This window comes from Tinamus guttatus, unplaced genomic scaffold (genome assembly GCF_059628265.1).
Source record: "Tinamus guttatus ecotype Peru unplaced genomic scaffold, ASM5962826v1 Tinamus_guttatus_pri_ptg000356l, whole genome shotgun sequence".
NCBI lineage: Eukaryota > Metazoa > Chordata > Aves > Tinamiformes > Tinamidae > Tinamus > Tinamus guttatus.
The window spans coordinates 617,659-632,013 of record NW_028288890.1 but is presented as its reverse complement, the minus strand read 5'-3'; the positions used below and the strand labels follow the sequence as shown (position 1 = coordinate 632,013).

The following is a 14,355-nucleotide window of genomic DNA, read 5'->3' as shown; positions in this document are numbered from 1 at the left end:
GCATCGCCCCGGGCACCGGCCCCGCCCCGGGCACCGGCCCCGCCTCGGGCACCGTCCCCAAGATGAATATCGCCCCCGACACCGGTACCGCCCCCAGCACCGGTACCACCCCGAGCATCGTCCCGCGCACCGGTACGGCCCCCTGCACCAGTACCGCCCCGAGCATCGTCCCCAGGACCGGTACCGCCCCAGGCACCAGCACCAGCACCACTCCAGGCACTGGTACCGCCCCCAGCATCGTCCCCATGACTGGTACCGCCCCCAGCACCGGTACCATCCCGAACACTGCCCCAGGCAACGGCTCCACCCCAAGCATCATCCTACTGCCCCAGGCACTGGTACCGTCCTGAGCATCCTCCCGGGCATCAGCACCACCTCGGGCACTGGTACGGCCGCGAGCATCATCGCAACCACCAGTATTACCCCAGGCACTGGTACTGCCCTGAGCATTGGCACTGCCTCGGGCATCCTCCCAACCACTGGTACCGCCACAGGAACCGGTACTGCCCCGAGCATCGCCTTGGCCATGGGCACCGCTGTGGGCAACCACCCTGGCCATCGGAACGGCCCCGGTGCGCGGGCAGCAGCACTGGCACCACCCTGGGCACCAGCACCAACCTGGCATCACCCCAGAGACCAGGCAGTGGCACCGGGCGGTAGCATCACCCCAAACAGTACCCATGGGTCCACCTTGGTACCATGGTACCAAACCAGACTGTTGGCTCAGAGAAGCTGGGGAGGTGGCTCCAGGGAAGCCACCACTGCCAGGGGACACTTGGTCCTCCTGTGTGAGTCACTTAAACGTGCCCACAGTGCTGCCCACGTGCGCTCACCTCCATCGGCTCATCCCTCACCCCTGGTGGCTGCTCCTTTCCCTTACCTCCATCCTAATCAAGGGAGCTAATTACAAGGTGAGAGTGTTAATTACCCCATTAAATGCTTTGGTTTCACCCAAGCTCGGTCACACAAACACGAAAGCCCGTGTACGTGCGTGGCTACGCAACATCCTGGGATTTGTTTTCCCTCCTGGCACAGGATTGCTTTGCAAAACTGCGGCAGCAGAAAGTGCTGAGGGAGCTGGAGGACACATGGACACACACACGGACACACTCGTGACACAGAAAGGGAAATGGGGGTCAACAGGGTTTGTGTCATTCTTCCCTTGGCCTCTGCACATCAGACACGAGGACTGGGCTAAGAGCTCCCACCTGGAGCAAGGGACATCTCCATGTCCTGCTCATGTCCCTCCTTCGCATTCAACCCCAGGCTGAAACCCCCCAGAGAGGAAAGTCCAGGGCCTGGGACAGCCCTGTCAGGGACTTGCGGCAATTCAGCACTGTCCATCCACAGCATCTTGTGCTCCCTCCTCTAATCCTGTTCTCACACGTTTGTTATTTTATTTTATTTTATTTTATTTTCTGCTTCCCATAGTTTGATGATTCTCCTGGTGCCACCAGAAGCCTGGATGCCGCACGGTCCCTGTGTCTGCTTTGCAGATGGCGTGAGTCATCGTGTACACACTGATTAATGTCAAAGCCTGCCTCTCCTTTGAGGGATTAATTTGGGATGAAATCCTCTCAAAAGAAGCGCCTGGAGCTGGAAATCGCAGGTGCTGCCCTGGCAGGTGATGGACACTGGAACATCAGCAGTGATAGCAGGGATGCGGATTTACTGGGGAGGGAGATGCTTGAACCAGATCCTAACAAGGCAGGGGGAGATATTCCCCACAGATAGCAAAGTGTCTGCTCATGCTTCAGAAACATGCTTGAAAGCCGGAAAATACGATGTAATTCTGCAGTGGCTGGGGCAGGAAGACACTGGCTGGAGTAATCAGCGAACCCAACTGCTTGGAGGATTATAAATAATCCAATGTATTAGGATTGAAGGATCCCATGGGCTAATACCGAGAAGGCCAAGGAAGCCAGGGCCACTTTTCCTCGTACTGAGGGTGTCCCGTGGCTTCTCCATGAGCACCAATATTCCTGTTGCCAACATCTGGCCAGGTGTGGGCTGAGGAGAGGATTTTCTTACCTGCCTCTTCCCCCGGGATGGATTTAAGCTGTGATGGAGTCTCGGGGGCTTTGAGCCCTCTCCCGCAGCCCCTGCAGAGGCAGCACTTTTGGCAACACTAAAAACGTCGCTACCGGTGGCCCCGTTTGGCCCCGAGCTCGTTTCTCCTCGGCAGTGCGGGCCGTGGGGCATCACCGTCCTTGCATTCCTGCTTTCCGCTTTCCCTGCCCTTCTCCACAGCGTGGGATGAGCCGGGGATGTTCTCTGGGGCGCAGGCTCCCAGCTCCATGTACTAACAGGTCCTTTGCCGTCAGGCCAGGGGAAAATCCTTGGCCATTCAGGGACCAGCCATGGCCCTCCTGGCCCGCAGGAAGCCTCATGGAGAAGCCGGGACGCGGAGCGCTCCGGCACCGCTGCCACAAGAGGTCCCTGCTCCCTCGCTGGAGAGCCGGGCAGACCAGGGCCCTGCTCCAAAAAGGATTCCGCATTCGCACCTTATTTGGAGATATTCCCCCTTTTCCCCCCAGTTCCGAGGAGTTTTCCAACAGCCCCCAAAAGGCCGTTGCCTCTCGTCGCAGGGAGGCAGCTCAACCCCACGGAGCCCCTCAGGTCTGTGCCTGAGCTCCCAGCAGGGCCGGTGGCTCCTTCCAGACATCCAGCAAGGACGTTCCTAGGTCCATCCCGTAAGGCTGTGGGGAACGGGGCTAATCCCACAGTGGAGCCTGCACGGGTGACAGTCAAGGTGTCAATCGGCGACGCAGCAGTTTTTTAAACCGCCAGACACCGTCTCTTTCTTATCTTCCCGCTGCGGTTCCTCTGCAGCAGGTTGTGCCACATGCGGCACCGATGAGGCATTGCCCACAGGGCAGACACGGCAGTTCAGTGATAATTCCCAGGCTCTCCAAGACAAACCGGGCCCTGTCCCAGATGCTTCCCGTGCTCACGGACGGGATTTTGGTGCTTGTGGGGCGCTCCATGATGGCATGGGCTCCCACAGCCCCGCTCTCACCAACAGCCATAGGAAATGGGATGATACAGGGAAGTTTAACTCTCCATGTACACATTTTGATCCAGAAAGTCCTCACATTTATGGGAAAATCTATGGTGTCAAATGCATCTGCACATGGTCCACCCAGTCCCTTCTCTCCCTCCGTTCCCCACCACAGAGTTTCAAGCATCCACTAACCCTTTGGGAGGCTGTTCCTTGGATACCAGCGTGTCTCCCGCTGTGCTCCCCCCAACCAGGGCCAGTCCCTGCCCCGTGCTGGCACCGTCCCCTCCAGCACCCGGAGCGCAGGAATAACCCGCTCCGCCAAGCCCAGAACCGGCTGGACCCACACGCCCAACCGGCCCATGGTGGGAGCTGGTCTCCAAGAACCGGCTGGGCCCACACGCCCAACCGGCCCATGGTGGGAGCTGGTCTCCATTGGGTCCAAGAAAACCAGGCATCTGGAGACGCTTGTTTTTCTCTTCCCTTTCCCAAGGATTGGATGGCTCTTTGTTCAGGATTTGGAAAAACCTGCGACAAGAGAAGATCTACAAGAACGTGGTGGGATCTCTACCCATGGCCGCAGCTGGGACCTTTCCCATGGCTCTGCCAGGTTCCGGAGCGCTGGTGATGTCCCACATGCAGTGACACAGGCGCACGCATGCGGCTCGCAGCGTGCTCAATTCCTTGGGTTTCTCCCACAGACTTAAAAACTGTCATGCCCCAAATTTGTCTGCTTTACAGATTTCCTTACCTGGTGCCGTGTTCCTCTTGGGATGGGACAGACAGGGAAATGTGGGGTCGGGTGCCCATCCAGCTGAGTATCCCACCCCTTACTATGGCCAGACATGAAAAATTTGGAAAAACACGTGAAAGCCTATGTGTAATTATCCTTACCTTATAAGCAAATCCATTTTCCTTCTCCATCTTCCTCCCATGGGGGATAAACATTTTTATCCTGTCCAATTTACTGCTCTGAAGCTCAAGGAATTCCCGATGGATACCCATGTGTTTTTTGCACAGTCAGAGGGTACTTACATTGCCACCAGTTCTTGCAATTCAGGGAATTTTGCAGGGAACCTGGCAAGGTGGGTGCATTGCCGAGTCCCCAGCAATTCCCACACCAGGAGGAGAAGCGCAGGAGCTGGTAGCAGCCTCACTGCTCTATTCCCCTCTGGATTCTCTTGGTATTAATATCTCAAACCGAGCTGCTCTGAGAGCAACGGCCCATTAATCATTGTAGCTCTGCTGCAGTTTCACACCACTTCCTCCTCCTGCATGTTCTTCCATTGACTCTGCCTTTTGTGCTCAGCTCAAATCTGCAGGTTTTCGAGGCAGGAAAAGACTGCGACCTGTTCAAGCCGATGGAAAAGCAGAGGAGGGACAACTCTATATCTACAAACCCACAGCTCTGTTACAGCGTGAACGAACATGCTGTGCTGGCTCATGGTGACAGGGACCTGGAGGGAGGAAAGCTGCCTCCAGTAAATCCTTGCCTACAAACCCGGATTTTCTGGAGCGCAGGCAGCGCTGGAGTGACGCAGGAGAAATGGAGATACCCGGTACAGCAGGAGACCGGCTCAGGAGCTGGCGAGAGTCAGCCCCAGGGCGGGAGGAAGGTCCCTTGAGAGCCGCCTTGGGCTCACCCGTGCGCTGGGCCTTGAGGACACCACGTCCTTTCCTCTCCTTCCCTCTCCTTTCCCATCTTTTCCCCTTTCCTTTCTCCTCTCCTCCCTTTTCTCCTTTCCTTTCCCCTTTCTCCTCTCCTTTCCCCTTTCCTCTCCTCTCCTTTCCCTTTTCCCCTTTCCTCTCCTCCCCATTCTCCTCTCCTTTCCCCTTTCCCCTTTCCTCTCCTCCCCGTTCTCCTCTCCTTTCCCCTTTCTCCTTTCCTCTCCTTTCCCCTTTCTCCTTTCCTCTCCTTTCCTCTCCTTTCCTCTCCTTTCCTCTCCTTTCCCCTTTCTCCTTTCCTCTCCTTTCCTCTCCTTTCCTCTCCTTTCCTCTCCTTTCCTCTCCTTTCCTCTCCTTTCCTCTCCTTTCCTCTCCTTTCCTCTCCTTTCCTCTCCTTTCCTCTCCTTTCCTCTCCTTTCCTCTACTTTCCTCTACTTTCCTCTCCTTTCCCTTCCTTCTCTGCTTGGCAAAGGTTTGAACCCCTCTGCACAGCAAGCTCTGCGTTAGCTAATGTACTAACAAAGTACAGTCCAGAAAACCGGCCTCCGGCACCATGCCATGCCCTGAATCCCTAGGTGTGCTCCTAGGTGCTGCCCGCCCGACGAGCCACAGCCATGCTCAGCCTTTGCTCTTACAGCCGATGCCTTTTTTAACTTTCCTGGCAGAGGAGTCCAGAGCCGCTGCCGTCTTTATTCCCCCGAGGGGTGGGATTTGGTTTCTCTTTCCTGCCTTTGCACTGTTCAAAAGTCACCCCCGCCGCCTCTGAAGCGGAGCTTGGGCTGCAGCCAGCGTCCCAATAAGCTGCAGTGCAAAAGTCCCTGCCGCTTGGCAGCGACGCGAGTGCCACCTGGCTCGTCCCCGAGCCGAACACCAGCCTTTGTACCTGCCACTTGGCAGGAGCGCCGCGGCTCTCGCCCGGGAGCATTTCCCAGCAAACAGCATTTCTGGCCTTTTTTTTTCCCCTCCTGACAAATTCTGCTGAGTCAGAGGAAGCCTCGGCGAGAGCTGCCGCGTCTCCACGTGGGAACTCGCTGCTGCGGAATAATTACGGAGTTGAAACAGAGCTGCTCAGCGGCCAAATTGCTTCACGCTCAGGCACCTGGCCAGGAGGCAGAGCCCCAAAGCTGCTCGTTGGCACCGAGAGAGGGAAAAAGCCTTCGCACCTGTGCCCGTGGCGGGCACGCAGCGCGCCGGGGCCGCGCGGCCCTGGCACCGGCCCCGCAGGAATGCGCTCCGACCGCTCACCTGCCGCGTGACGCCCATCGGGACCGGCCAGCTCTGCCCATGGCCACGTGCCCATGGCCACCCGCGTCCTGCGCCCACCGCAAGATGCGGCCGCAGGAGTTTCGTTTGCTGGTCTCTCCATATGCTGCATTTCCAGCTGCGCCCTGGAAGGATGTTCCCTGCAAGGGAGATGGGGAAAACACACCGAGAAACCCGCTGGCTGCCCTAACTTTTAAGCTGTGTTTTAAGTTTTTTTTTTTTTTTTTTTTTTTTTTCAGATGCTGGCTGAGAAATAGAGACAAAAACTGGAGTAGACACCAACAGCGTAGGCGTTACTCCCATTTCTGCAACTCCCACTCGGCTGCAAAAATAGCACCATGGCCAAGGGGAAGGAGCGCGTTGCTTTTTGCAAGGCTTAGCAGTGCCTTTGCTGAGCAAACAGCGCGGGGACCCCAGGATCCGGCTGTCTGCTAACACCAATTTGTGTGCACAGAAGCAGAGTTTGCACAGAAATCATTTGCAGAGGGGCCGAGCGCTCACAAGTCGTTAAAATCCGCCAGAGATAGAGACTGCAGGCCAAAACAATGGAGTTAAATGACATTATTGACACGGGGCTGCACGGAAAGGAGGAATAGCACCCCAAAGCGCTGCAGAGACCCGATGCGCATGCACGGGGGACAAAACCCGACCGTCGGCACTTTGCGGCCGCGTTGCACCCACGCGCTCGGCGTCACCGTTCCTGTGCATCCCCAACGCTTTCGCAAGCGGCTCCCAAACTGGGGCGATCCCGCGGGAGCGACGAGCAATTGCCGGGAGCAGATAAGCGTCGGGCTCCTGCCCACGGTGCCCACCCGCGTGCGGCTCCTGCCCGGGCGGCGCCCGACTTCCCGGGAGCATCCGCCCGCACGCGGGCAGAAAAGGGGCGGCTGGACCCGTTCCCTGGGCAGGGACGCGCGGACGGCGGCGGGAGCAGAGCCGGGAGCCTGGAGCGAGCGGCGCTTCCCGGAGGAATTGTCCGGCACGGGCAGCCGCTCCTGGCAGCGCTGCTGTTTGCGTCGTGCCTGAACTGAACCTTTTCTGCTCTTTTATTTATTCTTTTCCCTCCAAAACAGAGGGGGAAGGCGGCTTTGTCCTTAGCACTCTCTAACGAATCGCTCGCTAGGTGCTAATAAGGAGGGTTTTGCCTCGTTTCCAGGTGGGAAGCCGTCCCTCCGCGTGCCCCCAGGCATGGGCTGTGAAGACACCGTCACCGTGGAGGTGTGCGACGAGGACGACTTCAGGGACGGCGAGTGAGTACCGGGGGGGAGGCCCGAGGCCACCGTGAGGCCTGGGCGGGTGAGGGAGGCCGGGTGGCATCCCCGTGGCGACGGCGCCGCCATGCTGTCCTGCCCGGTGTCCCCTCCTCCCTGTCCCCCTCTCCTGCAGGCTGCGGGAGGTCCTGGTGGCCGGTTACCCCGTGCTGCTGCTGAGGAGCCGGACCCGGTTCAGCGCCCTGGGCAGCCGGTGCCCGCACTGCGGCGCACAGCTCTGCGGAGGTAACCGCCGCCGCGGCCGAGGTCACCCCAGCAGGCGAGTTCGCGCTCATGGCGTCACTCGTGGTTTTCCTGCTTTCAACCGCAGGTGTCTTGAGGGGCAACAGGCTGCGCTGCCCCTGCTATGGCTCCTGCTTCGACATCCATACGGGAGATATTGAGGAGTATCCCGGCCTGGACTGCCTTCAGTGCTACCAGGTGCTGAGCCGAGCTCCTCCGAGCTCCCAGCCCCTGCTCCTCCGAGCTCCGGATCCCCGCTCCTCCGAGCTCCCAGCCCCTGCTCCTCCAAGCTCCGGATCCCTGCTCCTCCGAGCTCCCAGCCCCTGCTCCTCCGAGCTCCGGATCCCCGCTCCTCCGAGCTCCCAGCCCCTGCTCCTCCAAGCTCCGGATCCCTGCTCCTCCGAGCTCCCAGCCCCTGCTCCTCCGAGCTCCGGATCCCTGCTCCTCCAAGCTCCGGATCCCCGCTCCTCCGAGCTCCCGGCCCCTGCTCCTCCGAGCTCCCGGCCCCTGCTCCTCCGAGCTCCCGGCCCCTGCTCCTACAAGCCACTCTCCATCACGCAGCCTCTTCCCAGCAGGTCTCCAGCTTGGTGTCCCAGACCCCTCTCCCTCCAGGCTCTGACCCGCACAGCCGCTCGCTGTCACCAGGATCCCCCCGGCAGTGGCGCCCGGACAGACCCCTGTGTGCCCGGGAGCTCGGAGCCGCGTGGCCGCTCTAACGGAGCTGCTCAGGAGCGCTCCTGCCACCACCCATGGAACATGGCACCAAATCGCGCTCTGCTCTCATCCCTACAGGTAACCGTGGAGAACGGAAAGGTGTTTGTCACAGCACGAATAAAGGTATGGACCTTACCTGCCCCCGAGCACAGGCAGCACCCCGGGCTAGGAACCGTTCCAGCATTTCCCGCTTTCCTCCAGGATCTCGAATGCAGCGTGAGGGTGAAGGAGGCAAGCGGACGATGCCTTCTCAACACGGAGACGGTGCTGCTCCTGGGCGGAGGTCAGCGATGTGCTCTGCCCTCCCCATGGAGGCCGGGCGCTGCTGGCCTCTTCTCTGGGAAGGGCCTTCCTCCTCCTCCTCCTCCCTCCCGTCATGGGTAGGGGCTGAGCTGAGCATCTCTCCTAGGGGTGGCTGCGCTGATCTGTGCCGAAACCCTTCGCCAGGAGGGCTTCACCGGCAGGATCATCATGGCCACCAGAGAGAAACACCTCCCATACGACAGGTCTAAACTGAGCAAGGTTTGTGCGGGCAAAGGGAAGGACCTTGGTGGGACCCACATGAATCAGGGGCATGGCCCACCACTGAGGGCAGGCTGAGCGCCAAAAAAATCCATTCCGGCAAGCTGGCCGGAGCTCTGATGTGATGGAAGCGAGTGCACTTCCCAGGTAACATCTCACTGCTTCCTCCCAAAAAGTCTTTGATCAAAGCCCACCCTAAGCTGGAGGTTTTACACCTTTCGGCTGAGTTCTCCCTGCTACAGCTGAGGGCTTTTTGAGGGGGCGACAGGAAGATGATGGGGATGGGGCAGTGTGAGCAGCTGTGAGTCACTAGTGCAGAATTTGCCTCTTATGCAAACTTGCCTGTAAACACTGCAAGAGTGTCGCTGGCAGCGGGGAGAGATATTTCACTTTACATTTCTGTCCTGTTTCCAGGAAATGAACTTGAAGCCTGAGGACATGTACCTGAGGACAGCTGAATTCCTTGATGCTCACTGCATAGAGCACTGGGCAGAAAGAGAGGTGTGAGAGCAGCTCAGAGGGTTCCTCAACGCGTGGTCTTGTCCTTGGTGTGTGGAGAGGATGCCCACACCTGCGGGTGTAGCGTTGCACAACGTTATAGCAAGCAGAGCTCTGCCTCTGTACACATGTTATTGCCTGGGACAGCACTCCAAGGCCAGTGCTAGGGACCGTGTGCATGTTTGGGGTGTAAAGTCTATCTACACCTTGTGGGGACAGTTGTGCCCATCACATGCGAACAGGAGGATCTTTGAAATCAGCCTTCTGTGCACCCCTTAGAGGAACCCAGGTTTAGCGTTGTGATGTTTAGAGCTCCCAAAACCTAATATTTGTGGGAAGGGGGAGGCAGGACCCCAACACTCCTTGTTTTATCTCAATGTTCAAAGAGAGGAGATTCAGTCACAGGCGAGTAGAACAACTTGCCTGGCATGAAAAGTGCTGGTGTCAGCCAGAGATGCTGGTCTGATCGTTACCTCCTATCTCCTCCTTCAGGCCGTGTCCGTGGACGTGCAGAGGCAGAAGGTCCGCTTCAAGGATGGGTCCTCCCAGAAGTACAGCCACCTGCTCATTGCCACGGGCAGCCAGTGAGTGCACAAAACACTTGTCCCACGCAAGATTTCTGAGTGGATAAGATGCACTGGGGTTGATGCTCTTCAGCAGCATCAGGCTCTCCAGAGGTGCACGAGAGCGAGGGAAATAGGGGATGAGATTAAAGGATAGAGTAGGAGGAGGGGGCAAAGGGATTGAATGGATTTGTGGGACTTCCTCCCTGTTCCATTTATGATCATGACATGTCTGGATTCTCTCTCTTTCAGCCCCCACTCTCTTGAAAAGCCAGGTGCAGACCTGCAGAACATATGTCTTCTCCAAACGCCAGAAGACTCTAAGAAGATCTTAGAGTTATCAACTGGCAGGAATCTGGTGATCATAGGAGCTTCGTTCATAGGTACAAGGCTGGGGTGGATATCAAGGCGTTAATGATAGCCTTGACACTCACTTCTGCTGTGTATGCAGATCAGCTAGGAGCCCTCAGGGAAGGGATGATCATTTGTTACCTGTCTTGGTTCCTCCCTGGAGTCCTGTAAATACTGGGGTATGTGTTACCCAGCGTGCAGTAACTCTTTCTTCTGACAGGCAGGAACCCTGAGAACTATAAACAGTTTTGATTGAATTTGATCAGAACAACAGATTTGATTGAAAGGAAATGTGAAAACGTCTTTATGAAAAGGGGCTTATGAAAAGGTTACAGTCCTTTGGAGGAGCTGGACTCCCCAAAAGCACTGGAAAGGGAAGGGGTAAGGCAGGACAAGGGGGCTGTTTTGCACACAGTCAGGAGCTTTTCTTTGCAGTTCCTAATATCTGGGTCAACAGTGCATGAGAACAGAGAACTGGGGAGGGGAGGCTAAATATATCAGCCCAGAAACACGCAGAAGAACAGTTAAGTGCTGGCAACACATCAGAGTTGTTCTCTTCGTCTGGAAGGGGAAAAGATTTCCAAGGAGGAGGGTGCAGGTTGATGCTTGCAGCAGACTTACCTTGGGCATGTCCTCTCCTTGCAGGAATGGAGATAGCTGCCTTCCTCGCAGACAAGGCTGCAGCCGTCTCCGTGGTGGAGAAAAAGGAATTCCCTTTCCAGAGTGTGCTGGGTCCTCAGGTTGGAGGCGTCGCCATGAAGGTTAGGAAATCTGCTGTTAATTCCTAGGACGGAGAACACAGGCCAGCCAAACAGCCGTGCGATCTGCAGCGGCCCAGGAAATCCAGCCTTGCTCTGAGTCACAGCCCGACGTGCGGAGCCACTTTTCTCACCCGAAGCTGGTGCAGGGCTGGCCCCAACCTCCCCCACGCAAGAGCCACATGTCCCCTGGCTGGGCTCTGTCACCCGGCTCACTTCACACCCCGGTGCTGAGCAGGAGAGCTGAGCAAAGCCAGGCCAGGCTGCCAGCGGGCCCTGCAGCAGCAGCAAAGCTCCCTGCCTGCCTTTTGACTGGGCACTGCTGTTTTTACCAGCCTTGACTTTCCTAGGAAGCGCTCGCTCCAGCTTCTGCTCCCCTTTCAGATGCTGCAAAATGTAGGAGTGAAGTTTTACATGAAGGAAGAACTCTTCGAGCTGAAAGGAGAATATGGAAAGGTCAGTGACACCCTGTGATTCCTGATCTGATAATTTTAGGGGAAAAAAAAAAAAAAAAAGCCTCTTCTCCCATGTCCAGACCCCGCTGCTCACAGCTCTGGGCTCAAAGGGCACCAGCCTGCGTTTCTATGTTGGGGACTACACCTTTATTTTCTCTTCATGTTCCTAGCAACATGTTAGTTAGACAAAGTGGTTTAAAGTCAAGGGCTGAACGGAGGGAAGCAAAGAACCAGGCAGCTGGGAGGCTGTGGGAATTAGGACAGAGTTTTCAGCCCTTTGTTAATAATTCTTGCTTCTTTCCCAGGTCACAGAGGTTGTTCTGCAGAGTGGAATAAAAATACCTGCAGATGTGGTGGTGGCTGGAACAGGTAAGAGACTCCAGATGGGAGAAAGAGACAGCCTGGGGGGAAAGCAACCAGCACTCCAGCACATTCCCAGGGCACATAATTCCTTGCAATCTCTTTCTCAGTGTATTATCCAGCCCTTCCTCCTGGCCCCAAACTCCAGAGAAAGTCAAAGCCCACGTGCAATCACTTGCAGGAGGGAAGCAGCCCTCTCTGCATGAGTCTAGGTGGCTTGCTGAGCTCTGGAGGTCACTGCTGTGCTCTCGGAGCCCGCTTTGTTGTGTGACCTGGTTTTACTGCCTCTGGAGCAGCTCTGCACCAGCCCAAGCACCGGTCACTGCTGCTGGTTGCGCTGGTCCGGGCAGGCTGAACAGACACCAAGGACAGTGCCCGCTGCAGGGGACAAGGCCACATCTCCCGCCTGCCTGTGCAGAGCTTGGCTGCATGTGTCCTTGTTCCTTTCCCCGCAGGGGTGTCTCCCAACTCGGAATTCCTGAAGGGCACCCCCATTGCCAGGGATAAGAGCGGGGCCATCCTGGTGGATCTGGTGAGTGCCAGCGGGATGTCCGGGTCCTCTCCCCATCCTGTTCCCCTCGTCACTCACTCACTGCCTCCTCCGCCCCTCAGCGCATGCAGACCAACATCCCGAACGTCTACGCCGCGGGGGACGTGGCTGCCTTCCCCGTCGCTCTGCTCAAGGGGAAGCCCTCCAGCATCCAGCACCAACAAGTGGCCGAGGCCCACGGTGAGACGGGGAGCTGCTGCCTCGCTCGGAGCTCCCCATGGAGAGAGGCAGCGAGGGAGCAGGGCCATGGGGATGGCACAGCGGGATGCAGGGCCTGAGGAGCCCACACGAGCCTCAGGAGCCAGCTACACCCTTGCAGATAATCTGATCAGAAAGGCAGGAGCCTGGTTCCTCCCAAACACGGGGCCAGCCCCAGCATGGTGAAAGAGGAGGGAAAGAGACCCAGGAACCTTCTGGTCCAACCTCCAATGAATCCAGACCAAGGCACCCAGCTCCTCCATGCACAGCAGCTCTTAGCTTGGGTGATTCGGGGCACCAAGAAGCCAGAGGTGGGGTTGGGATGAGCAGGCTTAGGCTTCAGCAACAACTTTGAAGACCTACAAGGAAGGTGTTTCCTCTGCTGGGTCATCACAGGTCACATTGCTGCCTTCAACATGCTGAAGGAATGGAAGGAATTGCACACTGTCCCCTTCTTCTGGACTACGATGCTCGGGGAAAGCATCCGCTACGCAGGTAGGAGGGAGCAGAGAGAGGAGAACAGCTCAGCTGCCTCCTGGCTGAGCTCCTTGGACATTACTGGGTCTGGGGTCTGTAAATGCACAACCTTGTCCAGGCTGTGGGCAGATGCAGTTGCAGAGATCACCCGAAGCAGTTCACACTTTGGACTTGCTGCCATGGCAGGTTTGTGAGCTCCATTTAGGAGATCTGGCACCACAACACACACAGAGCCCTCGTCCTTTGCTGATCTCTAGTGGCTTGGAAGTTACAGAGGAGGAAGAATTTTCCTCTCCAATCTGAGTAAAGGCTGGAGGTGGTGACAGTCCTTCACCTCCTGGTTCTGCTTGCCTGGGACCTCCAAACCCTGTCCCTCATCCCTGTCCCAGCCCTCCACTAGCCAGAGTCACATCCCATCTGCACAGCCTGTGTCGGTACCGGTGGTAGCTGCCACGCTGGAGCTCCCTGAACAGGCTACGATCTCTCACAGGCTACGGGAAGGGCTACACAGAGACCGTCGTGAAGGGCAGCCTGGAGGATCTGAGGTTCCTGGTCTTTTACATCAAGTGAGTGACTCTGTGGCCAGTCCACAGCCCGACACAGCAGCACTGGGGCAACAGGGTCCACTCCTCTCTGCTCTGCACCCACCTGCAGAGCCTTCTTGTGGGGGGCAATCAGCTCCACGGCAGCAAAATGATTCCAGAGCACGGAGGGGAAGATGCAGCAGGGCAGGAGAGGAGCAAAATGGGAATGGGTTAAGGTGAAGGAGCTGGGACGCATCTCCTGCTCTCCGACGTGGTCCCCAGCCTCCAGCAGCACCAGGCAACCTGCTGCAAGTGGCCGTGTGTGCTAAAATATCAGCTGCCCTGCCCTGCTCACTCCAGCACGCGGCTGGCCTGCAGCCCCAGAGCCCTGGGATGCTGCCATGAGAGTTATTTGCTCTGGGGAGATCCACATTCCTCTGCTCTCTCTTTCAGAGACGGCTACGTGGTAGCCGCTGCCAGCCTCAACTGCGACCCCATGGTGCCTCTGATCGCTGAAGTTTTATGGTCAGGGAGACAAATCTCTAAAGAAGAAGCAGAGTAAGTGACACCAGGACCGTTGGGCTGCTCTGCCCTGCATCCCCCGTGCGAGCAGAGAGCCCCAAGAGGCACAGAGCCGAGATGAGTTACTGCAGCTCCCCAGTGAACCTCTGCTTTCCAGGGCCTGTGATGTCAACAGCATTCCCTGGCTGGCACCTACCTGAGCTCCGGACACGCACGGCCGGGAAGGGCACAGAGCCGCCCAGGTGCCTCTGCGCCGCAGCCCATCGTCCTCCCGTCCCGGCACGGGAGGAATAAAGGCACGAGCGAGGCTCATCCCTGTTCCTGCGTTTTCTGTTTGCAAAGCTGGGCATTGCACAAGGGGAGGATGCCCAGGCCCTGGTGCTCGGCTCTGCTGAGGATCCGGGCACAGGGAGAGGGCTCCGAGCCCACAGCTCTGCCCCA

General features: G+C 57.6%; 1 protein-coding gene across 1 annotated transcript; it reads left to right on the top strand.

Moving 5' to 3' along the window:
- Positions 1-7,117: 7,117 nt before the first annotated feature.
- Positions 7,118-14,114, top strand: LOC148593650 (apoptosis-inducing factor 3-like). The gene is given in 18 exon segments (XM_088530034.1): positions 7,118-7,179; positions 7,316-7,425; positions 7,511-7,620; positions 8,215-8,259; positions 8,338-8,419; positions 8,546-8,658; positions 9,073-9,159; positions 9,649-9,740; positions 9,972-10,102; positions 10,716-10,831; positions 11,213-11,284; positions 11,589-11,652; positions 12,099-12,197; positions 12,200-12,373; positions 12,788-12,886; positions 13,359-13,434; positions 13,846-13,950; positions 14,072-14,114. Coding segments are annotated over 18 exon segments (1,680 nt in total).
- The last annotated feature ends 241 nt before the right edge of the window (positions 14,115-14,355 follow it).